Source organism: Glycine max, chromosome 13, assembly GCF_000004515.6.
Source record: "Glycine max cultivar Williams 82 chromosome 13, Glycine_max_v4.0, whole genome shotgun sequence".
Taxonomy (NCBI): Eukaryota; Viridiplantae; Streptophyta; class Magnoliopsida; order Fabales; family Fabaceae; genus Glycine; species Glycine max.
Genome location: NC_038249.2, coordinates 30,836,113 through 30,854,298, shown reverse-complemented (window position 1 = coordinate 30,854,298; position 18,186 = coordinate 30,836,113). Strand labels below are relative to the sequence as shown.

The window sequence follows — 18,186 nt, the reverse complement described above, 5'->3', positions numbered from 1 at the left end:
TTTGTATGATTTTTCGGATAAACTTTCCTCTTGCCGTCCCCCCTAGGCCTCTAACATTGAAAGAGACTAGCTTCATTGGTGCATCTTGCTTGACCCCTCCTTGTGCTTCTCCTGAGCTTGGATTGCTCCTTCTTGATCACTGTCTTTCCATATTATATATTGATTTTTCCTATCATTGTTTTTTCATTCCCTCCATATGACACTACCACTTTCTTCTCAATCTCCCAAACTTTCCCACCAACCTTGTTGTCATTCTTGACCCATACCAAAGGGTTGCAGTTTTTGATGCCATATGTTGATATTTCGCTGCTAAAATGTTCCTGTTGAATCTCCTTCGAGCCACTAAATTTTTCCTTTCAAGAATCATCTTCATCCAGCAATGGTTGTCCTCTGATAGGGCCTCTTGTAGCCTCTCTCCTAAGTAACCAAAACCTGTTTCCATTGCCAATACTTGCATCATCTTGAGGTGCAGGAGCAACAATAATAGAATTCTCCCTAGACCACCATCTGAGTTGTCTTTCTTGTTTTTCTAAACTTCTTTTCATCAGCCACTTCTTTCCCTCTATAGGCTTAGGTCGTTGAATCATTTGGGCATATGTTGGTACCCCCATCACCCTCTTTAGTTTCCCTCTCATCTCTCTCTTGGGGTTAAGGTCAGCCACCCCTGTAGTATTAACACAATTTTCACCCCAAGAATTTTAAGTTAATGTTCAAGTTGATTGCAAAGATAACACAGGACAGGTTAAAAGAAATGAGGAATTCAAACCTTGCATGACACCTTGGACAGCATCTAGTACTATGGAAATGACAAGCAAGGGTATCACTGAAGCAAACTCCTCTTTAATTTTAGCACTATCACTGAAAAGCTGAATCCAAGTGCCAAAGCAAAACAGAAACTAAGGAAGAAAGAGAGCTGCTCCCAATTCATTGGACACCCTTGTACTTTAAATTTAATTTTTAACTTTTCAGTACATGTACTAGAATGTTGTTTCAGAAGATATACAACAATGCAATGCAAGCAAAGGAGAAGAATGTGTTCAACCAACTAACCTTCCAGCCGCACCGAGACCAACAGGGACCATGCATGCAATCAAGGCTACGTATGTATTTGAGAGTGTAAAGAGTTTTTATATTTTGTTAATTTTTATAATAATATTAATTATTTTAAAATTTATGTTAATAATTATTTTATTTGATAGTGTAATTTTTTATACTACTAATACATAAAATTTAAATTCATTTTTTGTGTATTTTTTAGAAAGATAAATTATAATCAATGTACATTGTACAACATGAAACTGAGACATATTTACAGATGTTCTTCCATTCCATATGAACAAAATTTACATACAATTCTATAGGATGTGTTGTTGTCCAATTATAATTAAAGTTTTACTCCGGTAATGTGTAATTTTTTTTTTCCGCCTATTACCTAATAAAACTCTGATTTTCGTTGAAAAACTACACATACAACACTTTGATTATAGTTTGATTAGAAAATAGAAAATGCGTAACATAAAATTGTGTCACACATTGTAGGTGATTTTATAGAAGATTGCGATCATAAAATAAGTCACTAAATTGGTAATTTTTAAAACTTCCGATAGCATGAGTGACATACACGCACACATGCGAACGAAGCAAATCTATTGCAATCTAAATTTAAAAGAAGCTACAAACATGATAGCACGCATGCCCATTTAACTTTTTGGGTTGAAAACATCTTATAATTAAAATTTTACTGCAAAAATATTTTCCATTAACATATTTTTCTACAAAAATTAGTTAGAAACAAATCCATTCTAAGATATTTACTCGTTGGAGTGTTCTTCAAACAAAATCGGCAATATAATTTACAAAAATAGCTTTGGGAAAACTATGTCACTATATATAATGCAACTTGAAGAATTTTATTATTTTTTATCAAATTACTATAGTTTATACTTCAACTATAAAATTATTTTTATAAGTATAAATTTTATGTCATTACTAAAAAAAATCTACATGGTAATATAAAAATGACACATTACTGTACATCCAATAATACCATTCACATCCAGGTGTGAATTTGACTCTTTCAAAGTAAATAAGGATAAAATAAATTATCTCTATTATTGATGGAAAATTAACAATTAGTATTTCAACTCATTTGTAATTTATATATATGTACACATAATATCAACAATCAAGATTACTTATTTTGCCCTCTAAAATAAGTTCACTTCATACGAACTAGATCTCATATGTGTAGATATGGTAAAAAAAATGAAACGAAATCAATTATCAATAGATGATAATAATTAAATACAAGTGTGTGTAATTATGGCAGCTTAATCCAATCCATAAGTCCAAGTGAAATTACATACCATGCCTATTAACAGCACTGTAAGAAACAATGTTCAAAATCCACTGAGTCAGAAGGCCATAAGAATACCGCTCATGACAAACTGAACAAGATGACTATGATGAGGAAGCAGCATCTGATGTTTTGTCACTTTCCTTGCGTAGGCTGTTTTCTCTGTTATAAGCAGACTTAGCACCCTGAGAACCAAAATGAAATATTCTTAATTACAAGTAAACAAAATGTCACAGTTGATTAGTGCAATCATATATATTAGTGATGCACCAACATCAGAAATCAAACACTTATTAGAAACATAGTGTTTGATGCACTAATATCAGAAATCAAACACTTACTTGAAAGATAGTTCCTAACTTTTTCAATGCTTTGGCTCGAGACTTCAGAACATCTTTGGAGGCACTTGGATCTTTAAGAACCTGAGAAAAATAACAAAGACATTTTCTTAAAACTTGTGATGTGATTAATTGATATTTCATAAATGTCATACTTTTCACCGTTTTACAATTAAGTGCTTCCATCACTTTTCCTTTACATAAAACTCTCAAAATTCTTATTTTATACTCAAATAGTTACATGTTTAAGATGAATTTGAAATAGAAAATAATCTATATAAGGTTTAGAAGTTAATAATTTGATGAAATGCCGAAGAATTTACAGGAAGTGAGGTTACGCTTTCGAAGAGGAAAAAAATGAGACTTTTTTTATTTTAATTTTAGATGAAATAGAATGTTTTGATTGGTGGGTTTTAATTGAATGTGGGTTTAAAATAGTTTAAGGGGTTTAGTTTACGGATAGTTTCAGAAAAAAAATGAGAATTCAAGAGTTTTAGATAGGAAAAAAAAGTAACAATAGGGCTTGATTGTAGCAATTAAAAAAAAAGTAACAATAGGGCTTGATTGTAGCAATTAAAAAAAAAGTAAATTACACTAACTACCCCTGGAGTTTTGTAAAATTACAAAAATATCCCCTGATTTTTCTACTTCTACACTATCCCCTTTAATTGATTGAAAAATATACACTGACATTCCCATATACATTAAACTAACCCCCTTAATTGTTTGAAAAACATTATACCGTGGTCCCCTGTAAGGGAGGTTACTGTAAATGTTAAAAAAACAGGAAGTGTTTGTGTAGTTTCACAAAATCTTAGGGGTAGTTAGTGTAATTAACTAAAATATTAAAGGACTTGATTGTCAAAATTAAAAAATTAGGGGATAAAATTCAAGCAAAAAAATGATAGGGGATGAAAATTGCAAATAGGCCATAATAGAGATAGAGGGGCAAAAAACTCCAATGAAGCCTAAAAGATATTAGCACAGTGATCCAAGTTGTTTCTAGAATTGAGGGTTAAAAAGATGAATTCTTCCAAGTAGGCCAAAAATTGCAAATTAACAAATGTCATGCACAGCAGGTAAGTAGGGGGAAAAACTTATATTTCTGAGTTATCAGCCAAGACTGTTATTTTTAAATGATAGAAAGTAAATACTGCAACTTACAGCTTGGCAAACACGTGACAGAGTTGATTCAATATCAATAACATTGATCTGCCATAGAGAATTAATCATGGCATCCTTCTTATCTTCAATAGCTTTGACTATGCTTTCTTCTTTGTTTTCTCCTTGGTTTAGCTTCTTGAGTTCTTCTTGTATTTGAATGAGGGACACAGCTCCTACAGAAATGGATAAGTTCCATTAGAACATCCCAAATTTGGGAAATGTCCATATCCTTTCAACTGATAGACAACACAAATATAACAATAAATAGTCTACAACCTGAGGCTGCTGTTACTTGTGATTTTATACGGTGTCCTTTGTCTCGCACCCACTCTGCCAAAAAGGGAACATTCATATACCGCATATCCTTTCCAAGTTCTCTTGCAGATTTTCGCGTGTAGATGTAACCAATTGTATGTAGCATGGCTTCTCCAAAAGCTGAAAATAATGCCAGAAATGAGTTAACAAAATTCCAGGGGAAGAAAAGAACTAGGAGTGAACAAACATAGTGTTCCTACATGAAATTAACAATAGCCCTGTCATCCTTTTAATGTGCAGCATGTTAATTGCTGTTAGAGATTAAAACTATAAGATGAAGATGAAGTGATAAACATATGATGAAATTCTGTTTGAAGTACATGGCGGAGGTTCTATAATGTAGAGAAATGGATCCTCTCATGTTGAATTTTCAAGTGTCATGTGAAAAATGTTTTGGCACAGTTGTTAGTTACAACTTAAATTTCTATTCTCTCTTATTCATGTTTTACTCAAGGTAGTATAGTTGTATGAGGCGAAACAATTTATTGGAGAGATAAAAATTCAGTTATCTACAATTTCAATAAGGGTACTTGTCATTTCATGAAAATAACGATGGTACATCGGGAAAAAAATTAAATCCCATTCCATGGAGCATATGGAATCATAACCCCCCATCTTTGGAATGAGAAATTCTAAGAGTAATACTCCAATGCTCGAAATTCAATCTAAGTTTGATAATGATTTCAAAATTGGGAGAGACTTGAACCTCCTGAAAGTCCAGGAGTGTTCATTTCATTGTCCTTGCCTTGTTCTTGATTCATAAACAACATTGAGGCCAGGATTGGGAATTAGGGTTCTTAATGAAAATTTATTCCTTGGGAGCTTAATCTGAACCAATTTCTATCAAGGGCGAGAACAAAACCATTTAAGTACTTCACTAAGCATCCCATACAAGTTGATGTGGGAGTGGAACTTGAACACCCCATATACTCAAGTCCCTATCAATTGAGTTTAGTACTCTAAGAGTACATAAGAATCTAGCCTCAATGGGATTTCACGCTCAATTTAAGATACTGTAGAATGAGGCCTAGATTAATGTCTTTTCCTACTAACAAGCATAGGATCACTCAATCGACAGTATAAGCATGGAATAGAATCACCATTCAAGCATAAATGTGGAACAGCTACTACGAGCTCAACACAACCTAATAACATTCCTAACAAAGTAAGAATCATAATAATCCAACTACAGAAAGCCAGGACTATTACAGACTAAGAATTTGGTAGCTTGATATGCTTACAAATTAGACAGTATTCGGACATTGTCCTTCAGTGGGAAATAATGTAATAACATATTAAAGCATTCTGCAAGATTCTAAATTTCACCAGAATGAATATGCGTTTTACTTTCATTGAATAATGCCATTTATATTTCAAAACTGAATAAACATAATTTGCACCTCTACAAAAATTTTGTTATACAAAACTACAAGTATATATTACTTCAATAAACCAGGTTAATTTATTGCAAGCCCTTTCTATACTAAAACCTCAAATAGTACTAAAAAATGGTCTCAGTTGATGGCTAGCTCTAGAATGCATGCTGACATACCTAGAGAATAAAATGACATTCTTGATAAAGAAAAGTTTCAGTAATTGAAACTTCTAAGTTCTGGAGTCACTATCCCTAAATAATAAATAATTAAAATTACATGATAAACAGAGGGAATTTACCAGCTTTAGAAAGACTACGTGCTTCTGATTGTGCCCATGCTGTAAATTCATCTTCTCGATCATCAACAAATGGTTGCAGGCGATCTTTCAGAATTGTTGAAAGCTTCTGCTCCCTTTCCTTCTGCCATGCCTATGGTTAAATAACAAGAAAACAGCTTCAGCTACCAAAATATCAGGGGAGCCATAAAAAGGATTTGGGAAAACTGTCATAAAGAACTAGAAGAAACAGAATACTTTCATCTTTTCTTGAATTCTCTGCCTCAGAACTTCAGGATCCTGTGAGTCTTCCTCGATTTCTATAGATGATAAAGAAGCAAGTGCAAGTTTTCCAATATATTCTTCAAAATATTCACTTCCAAAAATCATTCCAAATACAGTTGTAGGGTCCATCATGGAATCTCTGAATAATAATAAAAAAGAATCAGTGTATTCTGCAGGTTTTCTCAATCCATGAAAACATTCTGCTACATTAGATTCATCTTGAAACATCTAAATAAAATAATGATATTAGCGAAATTCTCTTAAACAAAAAGCTTTAATTGGGTTGATTGGTTGATACTAATTTTGGGATTTATTATGTTATATATTAATTTTAGGGCTTTAATTTTACTTTTAGTTTTCTTGTAAATTAGCTAGGATTGTTTGTCTTTCCTTATTAAGATAATACATAGAATCAATCTGGATATTATGGTACCAGACTTGAAATCATGGGATGAAGACACTGTCCTCTTGTCTTTTTTCTGTCTTTCTAGTTCAATACAAAACAGCTTTATCAATGGCAGATAGAAGAAGGCCGAAATTCTGCCATATAAACACACCATCGTGCCTCATGGCGGGCCTCCCTTCACAAATTTTCTATGGCGGTTGGCAGAAAATCTGCCATGCCATTCCGCCATGGTGGGCGCCATAGCTGCTATTTAACAACACTGATACAAATAGAGTAGTTCATTCTCTCATCCATCAAATAAAATGATTTTTTAGCAGCAGCTAGTAAGATTCTATTTGTATTAGGTCTCCACTGTAATTTTGATACCTCAACATCGTGGAAAATACTCACAGGACTGGCAAACTTAGGTCAAATTATAGATTTTTATAAGCAACATCTCTGCAGCTCTAATTCTTGCTTGAATTGATTAATTTTGAGAGGAATTTCTTTTTTTTTTCTTCAAAAGCTTAGCAAAATTATGATTATAAGGTATATTTTGTCAAAATAAGCTAACCCGAATACATACTAAATACCTCAAGGAGTTTCATTAAGATAGTTCCATTAGACCTGCTTTCTAGCTTGCAACATGAAGAAACATAACCTATGAGGTTGGCAAGTACTACTAGCAATATAACAAAGACCATGCTAGGAACCTTCCTATGCTTGATCATGCGGGGAATGAGATATCAGATGGACGAAAAGGGTAAGTCTGAATTTTGGAGAGTGAAATTCGGATAGGTTGAGTATAAGAGAGAAGGAGGGGAGATAAAGGGGGCACAAAAAGGTTGAGTGTAGTTTTGGCCTTTTGGGCAGTGAGGAAGCAAGCCCTCTAAGTGTCTATAGTGTCTCTATCCTTTTCTTCTTGTTATTTCTTTTACTTCTTTTTACAGTAGCTTTTAACCCATTTTCTGGACTTGAATCACACCAATATTTGATCAGATTCAGAAAAATACAGAGTATATTCAGTGAATAATACATATTTTTAATTCCATTTTCAATCAGTAATAACTGAATATAGTGACAAGAAAAGGAAAAGTCAATGAAAGAGATTAAACAATTAGATCTGAAATTGCTTTCTGACAACAACCTACACAAGTTATCTTTGAATAGCAAAGGCAGCACTGCACCATTTGATGGAGCATGAATTTCTTGCACGCAATTATTAGCTAATTACTTTCAGTCGTGTAAGATCGTATAAACTTACTGTGGTACTCCCTCCTTTCCATGCTCATCATATGCTGCACGCTTCCCAGGATCACTTAAAACCTGGTAAGCCTCACCAAGTTTCTGGTAAAGATACCAGGCAACCAGACAGAAAAATATTTTGAGAAAAATAAAGCAAACTGAATAGAGGGAGGGATCCAAATGTATAAATTCTCCTATGATTTATACTGCCAAACATCTAACAGTAAGGACTAAGAAGGATGTAAATAACTTTGTTAATGAAATCTAGTAATAAATTAATAATGTAAAATTGCATGGTCTTATGAAGCCAACAAAATTCTTAATGATTACCTGAAAATTTTCTGCGGCCTTAGGATCCCCAGGATTTTTATCGGGGTGAACAATTCTAGCCTGCAAAGGGAAGAGAGAGAGATTAATAGTCATTAAAGTGACACAAAGGAGGAACTGTCAAGTTTAAGATTCAGTCAGGAAAAATAGAAAAGGTAAAAAACCAGCATTAATGTGGTCTTCTAAATATCCAATCTAAAAATATGTAGAAGAGAACCATTATTTCCTTTACTCTCTCCCACAAGCCACCCTATAATTTTTCTGTGTCACCAATTTGGTTAGCACATTCGTAGGCAGAACAAGATCATTAAACAACTTCAGGAGTTGACTCTTTGGGGCATATTGAACTCCAAATTTCACAAACAATTCAAAATAGAAAACATAAAAATAACCAAATCAGCTGAGTTATCTGAATTGTGTAGCACCAATCTCAGAAAGGATACAAATTCAAACAACAAAGAAGCTGAAACCATATTTATGTAACTACCTAATTGTTTCCAAAACATAAATACATTGTATAACAAAATTCAACATTCCCTCAGATCAGATAATAATACAATAACATCCTCAAATCTGAGTTTCTGGTTGCACAAATCAGAAAAGTGAAGGGCATTCATTTCATTATTTATTACCTTGACATAATAAGCCTTCTTGATCTCTGCAGCAGATGCATCAAAATTGACACCTAATATGTCATAATATGCAGTGTCCTTCACCATTGCTTGTGACTTTCAAATAACAATTCACACCTCTAAAATTAAGCAAATTGAATAAATCCCAAAAGGGGGCAAGAAAAAAAACTAGTTAGATGCATGGTGTCAATAGAAATCACTTAACAACAAGAGAGTGAAAAACTCGTGAAAGAGTTTGCTGACACAGATTATGGAACCGACCCAGAAAGCGAAAATCGAAAAAGTTTCCAACTTGAAATTGAGAGAGTTAACAATTCGAAGGAATCTCAAATTTCAGGTGGATCCGTGCCACAGAGGAAATGGTGTCGTTTTCAAGAGACCACGTACTTGATGATAATGCTTTCTGATTTTTTTTTTCTTTTTCTTTCTAAGGATGAGACATGTGGATTCTAAATTCTAATAATAAAATGCCACGTTGGTGGAAGGAAATTAGGTACTCTTGCATTTCAATCTCAACAATTTCAATTCACTAGACATTCCTGAGTTTCAATATATAACATATTACCTAATTCATTAACATTAAAAAAATTATTAATTTAATTTATAATAATAAATTTATCTTTACTTTTTTTAAAATTATCTGTCATTAATATTTTTTATTTATAAATATATTTTATTTCCTTTTTTAATGAGAAATACTTCTAATCTAAAAATAATTAATACAAGAAATATTATAAATTATTTCTTATAAAAGAGAACAACTAATATCTTAAATTTTATAAAAAATAAGTACAATGTAAAAAATTAATAACATTGCAAATAAATTTATATCCGGTGTCTTAATTTTTAAAATGAGGGCGAGCCCTGGTGCAGCGGTAAAGTTGTGCCTTGGTGACTTGTTGGTCATGGGTTCGAATCCGGAAACAGCCTCTTTGCATATGCAAGGGTAAGGCTGCGTACAACATCCCTCCCCCATACCTTTGCATAGCGAAGAGCCTCTGGGCAATGGGGTACGAAGTTTTAATCCTGCCTAGGGTAGCTTTGCTATTCTTAGCCGGTCCCAAGCCCGGATAAAAGGAGAGGGTTGTGTTAGGCTTTCGACAGCCAACGTTAAACTTTGTCGAATCTCTATGACATGGATCAATTACGTAATAATGTGAATGCTAGGTCGTTGCCCGGAAGCAACGCGCTGTATGGCTCGAGTACAGTGTCAAAAGAGCAAGAGCCGCTGCATCGCCGCCCGGATGTAGTGAAAAGTAAGCAAGGGTTCCCACATTTTCGTGAACGGGTGTGGGTAAAGAAGCTAGTTCATGACAGGAGGATTCGCTTTGGTACATGGAATATAGGCACACTTACTGGAAAATCTATGGAAATAGTGGATGTTATGGTGAGGAGGAAGATCAATTTTATGTGCCTACAAGAAACTAAGTGGACAGGTGAAAAAGCGAAAGAATTAGACAACTCGGGATTTAAGCTGTGGTATACGGGAAAAATCAGATCAAGAAATGGGGTAGGGATTATTGTGGACAAGGAGTGGAAGAAGGATGTCGTGGATGTAAGAAGAGTAGGAGATCGTATCATAGTCTTAAAATTGGTAGTGGGACAGGACACCTTTAATGTTATTAGTGGGTACGCACCTCAGGTTGGGTTAGCAGAACACTTTAAGGTAAAATTTTGGGAGGATCTAGAAGGGGTACTTCAGGATATACCCCAAGGAGAGAAAGTTTTCCTAGGAGGGGATCTCAATGGACATGTAGGTAGCGTGGCTAGAGGTTTTGAGGGGGTGCATGGGGGTTTTGGCCTAGGGGAGATGAATGGGGAGGGTAAATCCATCTTGGAGTTTTCGGAGGCTTTGGATCTTTCTATAGCCAATACATGGTTTAAGAAAAGAGAGGAACATCTTATCACTTACAAAAGTGGAGGGACATGTTCTCAGATAGATTTCTTCCTTATCAGGAAGTCTGATAGGAAGTATTGCTTGAACTGTAAAGTTATCCCGGGAGAGAGCTTGACTACCCAACATAGAGTTTTGGTTATGGATGTAAGAATTAGAGATAGGGCAAAGAGAAGAAGTCCTCTGGTAGCACCAAGGATCAAATGGTGGCACTTGAAGGGTGAGAAACAAGGAATCTTCCAACAAAAGATATGGGAGGGTTGGTGTGGACAATCACAAGGAAGTGCAAATAATATGTGGAACAAGATGTCCCAAGAGATTATTAAAGTGGCTAAAGAGACGTTGGGTGAATCTAGAGGTTTTGGACCTAGGGGTAAAGAATCGTGGTGGTGGAATGAAAATGTTCAGAGCAAAGTTAGAGTAAAAAAGGAGTGTTTCAAGGAGTGGTCTAGGTGTAGAAATTCTGAAACTTGGGATAAGTATAAGATAGCTAGAAATGAAACCAAGAAGGCGGTGAGTGAGGCAAGAGCCCAAGCTTTTGACGGACTATACCAAGCTCTAGGAACCAGGGACGGAGAAAGATCTATATATAGGCTTGCTAAGGGTAGAGAGAGGAAGACTAGAGATTTGGATCAAGTAAAGTGTGTTAAGGATGAAGAAGGCAAAGTCTTAGTGCATGAAAGAGATATCAAGGAAAGGTGGAAGGCGTATTTCCACAACTTATTTAATGATGGATATGGACATGACTCTAGCAGTCTAGACACAAGAGAAGAGGACCGGAACTATAAGTACTATCGTCGGATTCAGAAACAGGAAGTAAAGGAAGCGTTGAAAAGAATGAGTAATGGTAAGGCAGTGGGGCCAGACAACATACCTATTGAAGTGTGGAAAACTCTTGGAGATAGAGGTCTTGAGTGGCTCACCGAACTCTTTAACGAAATTATGAGGTCAAAACGCATGCCGGAGGAATGGAGGAGAAGCACGTTAGTGCCAATCTATAAGAACAAGGGGGATATACAAAATTGTGCAAATTATAGGGGAATCAAGCTCATGAGTCATACCATGAAATTATGGGAAAGAGTGATCGAACGGAGATTAAGAAAGGAGACTCAAGTTACTGAGAATCAATTTGGTTTCATGCCGGGAAGGTCGACCATGGAAGCGATTTATTTATTACGGCGGGTGATGGAGCAATATCGCATGGCCCAACAAGACTTGCACTTGATTTTTATTGACTTGGAGAAAGCGTATGATAGAGTGCCTAGAGAGATTTTGTGGAAAGCTCTAGAGAAGAAAGGGGTTAGGGTTGCATATATTCGAGCTATCCAAGATATGTATGATAGGGTATCGACTAGTGTTAGGACACAGGGTGGAGAGTCAGACGATTTTCCCATCACAATTGGTTTACATCAAGGGTCAACCCTTAGCCCCTACCTTTTTACCTTAATTCTAGATGTCCTCACGGAACAAATCCAAGAGATAGCGCCGAGATGCATGCTTTTTGCAGATGACATAGTCCTCCTTGGAGAGTCGAGGGAGGAGTTTGAATGAGAGGTTGGAAACTTTGGAGACGAACTCTAGAAACACATGGCTTTCGCCTAAGCAGAAGCAAATCGGAGTATATGGAATGTTAAGTTCAACAAAAGAAGGAGGGTTTCTAACTCAGAGGTGAAATAGGAGACCATATTATCTCTTCAGTCACACGGTTTAAATATCTTGGGTCTGTAATACAGGATGATGGGGAAATTGAAGGGGATGTGAATCATCGCATTCAAGCAGGATGGATGAAATGGAGAAAAGCATCGGGGGTGTTATGTGATGCAAAGGTACCGATCAAGCTAAAGGGAAAGTTTTATCGGACTGCGGTAAGACCGACGATTTTGTACGGAACAGAATGTTGGGCGGTCAAGAGCCAACATGAGAATAAAGTCGGTGTAGCGGAGATGAGGATGTTGCGGTGGATGTGTGGTAAGACTCGACAGGATAAAATTAGAAACGAAGCTATTAGAGAGAGGGTTGGAGTAGCGCCTATTGTAGAGAAGATGGTGGAAAATAGACTTAGGTGGTTTGGGCATGTAGAGAGAAGACCGGTAGACTCTGTAGTGAGGAGAGTAGACCAGATGGAGAGAAGACAAACAATTCGAGGCAGAGGAAGACCCAAAAAGACTATAAGAGAGGTTATAAAAAAGGATCTCGAAATTAATGGTTTGGATAGAAGTATGGTACTTGATAGAACATTATGGCGGAAGTTGATCCATGTAGCCGACCCCACCTAGTGGGATAAGGCGTTGTTGTTGTTGTTGTTGTTGTTGTCTTAATTTTTAAAATAACAAATAATATTAATGTAAAGAAACTAATTAAGAACAATTTAATTTATTTAACTATGTAAATAAGTTCATAGTATGTAACCGAATAATAATTAAGAAATATTGACATAATATATATACCAGTTTTCTATTTTTTAATTTTTAAGTTTTGTAAAATTGTAGAATTATGCTCAATTTACCCATCTTTAAAATATAGTATATAAAATACTATAATATACATGTAAAATATTCAACATTACAACAAATGGATAGCAATTTTTTTTACAGGAAATAGACAATAAAGTAAATATACTTATATATCAATCAAAATCACAATCAAAATAATTTTAAAATTATTAGATACATGATAAAAAATATTTTAGAAAAAATATAAAAAGTGAAGCAAATTGAAGATTTTAAACAATTATAACAAAAGGTTACTCATTTTTTAGTTTTAGAATAATATTCAATTACTTATCATACAAATTTGGTGATGCATTCATGTCAAATATCTAGCATAATTATAAATGGAAGCATGATGAATTAATTGAGAAACTATGAGGAGTCTACAAGTTGTTAAATGGGGAGAAATAAGTAATTAAGTAGGAATAATAAGTAAAATTGAATTTGATTAATTATTATTAATAATTTAATAGAGTAACTAAGGTACTCATATTTAAATAATAGCTCAAAAGTTTTCAATTTTATATACATATATATATATATATATATATATATATATATATATATATTTTCTTTAGATTTAAGAAGAAGAAAGAGTATGAAAGGATGACAGCAGAGGAAATTTTTTTATACAAATTGTTAAAGGTAAGTTGTATTTTAAAAAAATTTAATTTATATATATATTGACCCTTTCTATTGTTTTGAAGCAACATGCTTCTACTGATTCTTTTGTTTTGCCTCTTCGCCACCATGTGTTTGCTATATCTAGATATATAGTATTATTTTATATGAGTGGAGAAATCATTAACCAACTTTGTATGTTATAATCTGCAGGTTGATAATATTGGAACAAATGAAGCAAGACAAAATGAAGAAAATCTAGCCTCGCAGTGCAAGCATGACACTATTTTAATGAGGAAATTCGAATATACTGCAGATAGTGTGGTTGGATTGCCACTGAAATCAAATATATCACACCATGATTTGAAAGCACAGTTTGAATTTGATGAAGATTTCTTTACTACATGGATGTCTTGGCCATTTGTAATGGCCTTACTAGCTAAGACAGCTTTAATGGGTTTGTGCCTCTGTGGTTCTAGTTGAGAAATGAAATTCTGTTCATTTTAATCATAATTACATGCTTTTAACTTGAAAGTTTTATATTCTTTGCAATATGAATTCAGCTAAATTTGTTTGGCTGTATTGTTCCCCTTGGATTATTAAAACAATTTCCTTGACAGATTTGGCTATCCATATGCAAGGAATATTTTAATTTTTATATTCAGTTACTATTTTGAATTATGAATAATGTTAACTTGGTATCGAAATGTTATTTGCTTGTATATACAAAAACATATAGGGTAGGTATAGTTCAACCATTTGATAGATATACTACTCACTACTGCTACTGTTATTACTGCTACATAGTTTTTAAACATGCGTGTGTATGTTTCTTTCTTAATTCTGATTGGTGAAATGAACCTGATTGAATGCCATCTTCACAGTAATTCTGTCTGTTACTTATTGTATTTTAATTTTCACAGGACATCTTCACTTTGTAAGCTTGTTAATAAAATATAGTACTTATGTTGTTAGAGTGGATTAGCTTCATGGCCCGCAAGATTGACTAGTCCTCCTCCTAGATGAACTGTCACACTCTGATAAAAAAAATGAAAATAACATGTCACACATGTCTTAGAAAATTATAGAATAATTAACTGTTCTCTTTCTAATTTTTTAGCACCCCAATCTGGTTCATCACAATGCTTTTTCTCCTGGTTTACACTGATGGTAAGTGACTACATCTTATAATAATTCACCAAGCCAAATTATTTTAAGGATTATTAATTAAATGTATTACTATGATTACATTTTCGTGCATTATTTGTATATGGAGAGACTATGATACTCTTATTATTGGCAGGGGGATTTAATGACTTGTTTATGATCTCTGATGTTTATCATAATTGTAGAGATACAATGTATTTGTTCTAGAGACTTCAGTTATATTACTCTCTGGATTTTGATTTTTTTTTAAACGTTTAATTGGCTAGATCTTCAGCACATGCCGTCTAATTAATTTGATAAGTCATTGGTTACTTAAATACAATTTTATAAGGCAGAAGCAAGTGATTCTATATTGAGAAGCAATCTTTCATGACTAGTTTTTATATACATATTTTGTTCATCTTGTGCTTTTTCAGTCATGGATAGGGATTTTGAACACAAACACGATCAGAGTCTGGTGCACTCAGTGGAGGACAACGGAGTAGATTATCTTCTAGAAAGGGAGGGAAGCAACTGGGATGCGAATTTAAAATGAAAAGACATTCTTTCTCTAAGAGAACAACAAAGATTGGGGATGGTATGTAAATATAATCTCTTGAAATTTTAGACAGAATTTTTTAAATTTCTTAAGCATTTTTGTTTCATAGAGGTGCCCCTTAGAAAGTCTTCAACTCCTTTTCAGAGAAATTGTTGCTTTTTTTTCATTGTTAATCTTGTTTCATATCCTAACAAAAAATAGTGTTGGCAGTGCAATAGTGTTGATGTTGAAGAACACCTATACGGGCTTGCAAAAGATATGGGAATCACAGTTGTTACTTCCTCACAAGTAAGTTGATTATATATGTATATTGAAAAAAAAAATACTGTCATGGTAAATTTAGTGAATCAAGAGTACTTCACTAATTAGTTGTTTTGATCTTGCCTCATTTCGTGTACACTTATTTAATTTCTTTAGTTCTATATATATAATATGCATGATATAACATTTTAGTAATAAATTTTGTCAAACTTTTTTAAATTTATATTTTCCTAACACATTTTTATTAATAGTTAAAATTTATTGAAAATTTCATCCAATTTTTTTATATTAAGAACTATAAAATTACATAAGTCTCACTTCTTGTATAATAATATTTATTTGCTATTTTATAAATTTTAATAAATTATAATTAAATTTATAAAAATATAATTAACAATAAATAATATATTAAAAAAAGTTATAAAAACAGTTTTATTGTATGCTTTCTCCCTTGCATATACTATTTTATTAAAAAAAGTTATACTATTTTAATAAATTATAAACATTTTTTCTTATTTTTCACCACATACGTGAAGACAAGAGCTTAATAGTTAAGCTTAGAAAATGACTGATGAATTTTCAGCCTCTCGAAGGTCTTCTATTATTTCAGCTTTGATATAACCTGAATTTTCAGTTTATTTTCAACTTGATGCTAAATTTTGATGTGTGTAGATTCGAGTAATTTCCCCGTGTTAAGAGAAATCAAGGAAGAAACCTCTGTTAATTTGGCAAGCAAGGTAATTAGTCATGTGTTCAAAGCGAGTTGATACAAATTTACTTTTACATGTTTGGGTAAAATTGTGATGATGTCTGTTACTGGAAATTTGTCATAACTAAACAGTGACCCTTTTCAAGTACTCTATGTATATGATATGATATCTTTTTTTGTACTGGATTGTGGGCAATGGAGTTTTGGCAAGTGATTTAGTGGTAATGACATGCCAAGAACTGTAAAGTTATTGATTGGATAATTTTTTTTATTGATATTATCAAAAGCATCACTTGGGTAGCATCAGCAGTATATCAATTAAATTGAACAAAAATAGGTCAAACATAATATTCTATTATATAGACCACATCATACATTGATCAATGACGCAAAATTTCAATTTAATCATAGATCTCGAGTTTGGATTTTAGAGATGTAATTTCATCGAAAACTCAAAGGAAAAGTTGGCTGCCTATGTCTTGCAAGGCTCGACAAAATTGTTTTCCATGTCAGATATTTGTGGTTTAGACTAAAAAAAGTTAAAAGTGAATGTTGAAAGAATAAGTTTACGATACAGAAAGTTTTCGATATTGAAAAATATAATAAATATAAAATCCAAGAATTAATTTATTTAGACACGCATATTAAATTATTATATAATGTAAAAATTAATTTACTTCAATATTTATCCTCTCTGACAAAAATAAATATTAAGTAAGATTGAATTTTAATTTTATATTTTTTTATAATTTTCAATAATACATGCAGGATGTAATAAATTAAATTTTCCAATCCTATTAATTTATTTATTCTTTATAATAATCTAATATTTAAAATTTCCTAGAAATTGCATAACCTTCGAGGTTTTAATTATTCATTTATTAATTGTAATTAATAAAATTCATGTTTTTTGCGTGCAAAACATATAAATACTGTGAATGAAAAATATTAGATTAAGTTAATAGTAAAAATATAAAATAAAATTAGAAAATATTAATTAAGGATAGAAATTAGGTCATAGGAGGGTGAGTCAGGCTCTAAGACCAAGTAGATGGATATAGTTGATGGACAACAAGTGAATATTCTTGGAGGAATTCATAAATTCGTTTGACTTTGACTAGATTCTAAGCTAATTTGATCAAAACATGGAATTGCAATTTTTTTTGTTTTAGTATGTTTATATATTAAGTTGCATTTAATTTTTATTTTTTTTATTTCAAACTTTAAACTAAATTGATTTCTCTTTCCTGAAAAAAAATAATAGGATAAGTCAATTTGGTTTAATATCTCAATTAAATCACACCAAAATAGATAAAATCAAATAATAATTTCTATTCTATTTTATTCATATTTCCAAATTAAAGGTGAATGCTGAACAAATAGTTATGAATATTGAAATTCATGTTTGTTTCTTTAAATTCAGTTGATATGAACCTAAAATTTGATGGCTGCTCTAAATGTTAAAAATTAAAAAAATGGAAGAACAAAATCCAAAGATTTATTTCTTTACACATACCTATGATTGCATGATACAAAAAATATTTTCTTCATATTCTTATGGAATTACATAATTAAATTCTAGTTTTAAAATTGTATTCTTATGGAACAACAAAATCCAAAGTTTTATTTTTTTACACATACCCATGATATTACGTGATACAAAAATTATTTTCTTCATATTCTTATGGAATCAAATAATTAAATACTAATTTTAAAATTGTATTCTTATGGAAGAACAAAATCCAAAGTTTTATTGTTTTACACATGCCTATGATATTACATAATCCAAAAATTATTCTCTATATATTGT

General features: G+C 32.7%; 1 protein-coding gene and 1 long non-coding RNA gene across 7 annotated transcripts; one reads left to right on the top strand and one right to left on the bottom strand.

Moving 5' to 3' along the window:
• Positions 1–2,198: 2,198 nt before the first annotated feature.
• On the bottom strand, positions 2,199–9,121 carry LOC100787075 (chaperone protein dnaJ 10-like). 3 transcript variants are annotated; one of them, NM_001255471.1, is given in 10 exon segments: positions 2,199–2,541; positions 2,698–2,778; positions 3,859–4,031; positions 4,135–4,293; positions 5,848–5,977; positions 6,082–6,247; positions 7,758–7,840; positions 8,069–8,128; positions 8,698–8,816; positions 8,959–9,042. In NM_001255471.1, coding segments are annotated over 9 exon segments (1,020 nt in total). In that variant the 5' UTR covers positions 8,785–8,816; positions 8,959–9,042; the 3' UTR covers positions 2,199–2,460.
• A 4,692-nt stretch (positions 9,122–13,813) lies between these two features.
• Positions 13,814–16,653, top strand: LOC106795686 (uncharacterized). Of its 4 annotated transcripts, none has more exons than XR_001384376.2 (4): positions 13,814–14,158; positions 15,285–15,445; positions 15,617–15,694; positions 16,340–16,653. It is a non-coding gene; the product is annotated as an uncharacterized lncRNA (long non-coding RNA). The 4 variants fall into 4 exon arrangements; XR_005887929.1 differs by having other exon boundaries at positions 14,822–15,445; XR_005887928.1 differs by having other exon boundaries at positions 13,814–14,871.
• The last annotated feature ends 1,533 nt before the right edge of the window (positions 16,654–18,186 follow it).

Coding starts and splice junctions, on each gene's coding strand:
- LOC100787075 (XM_006593355.3), bottom strand. CDS start 8,784: ATGGTGAAGGACACTGCATATTATGACATATTAGGTGTCAATTTTGAT. Junction 7,841..8,068: donor AGGCCGCAGAAAATTTTCAG/GTAATCATTAAG, acceptor TATCTTTACCAG/AAACTTGGTGAGGCTTACCA. Junction 4,032..4,134: donor ACAAGTAACAGCAGCCTCAG/GTTGTAGACTAT, acceptor CCATTTCTGTAG/GAGCTGTGTCCCTCATTCAA.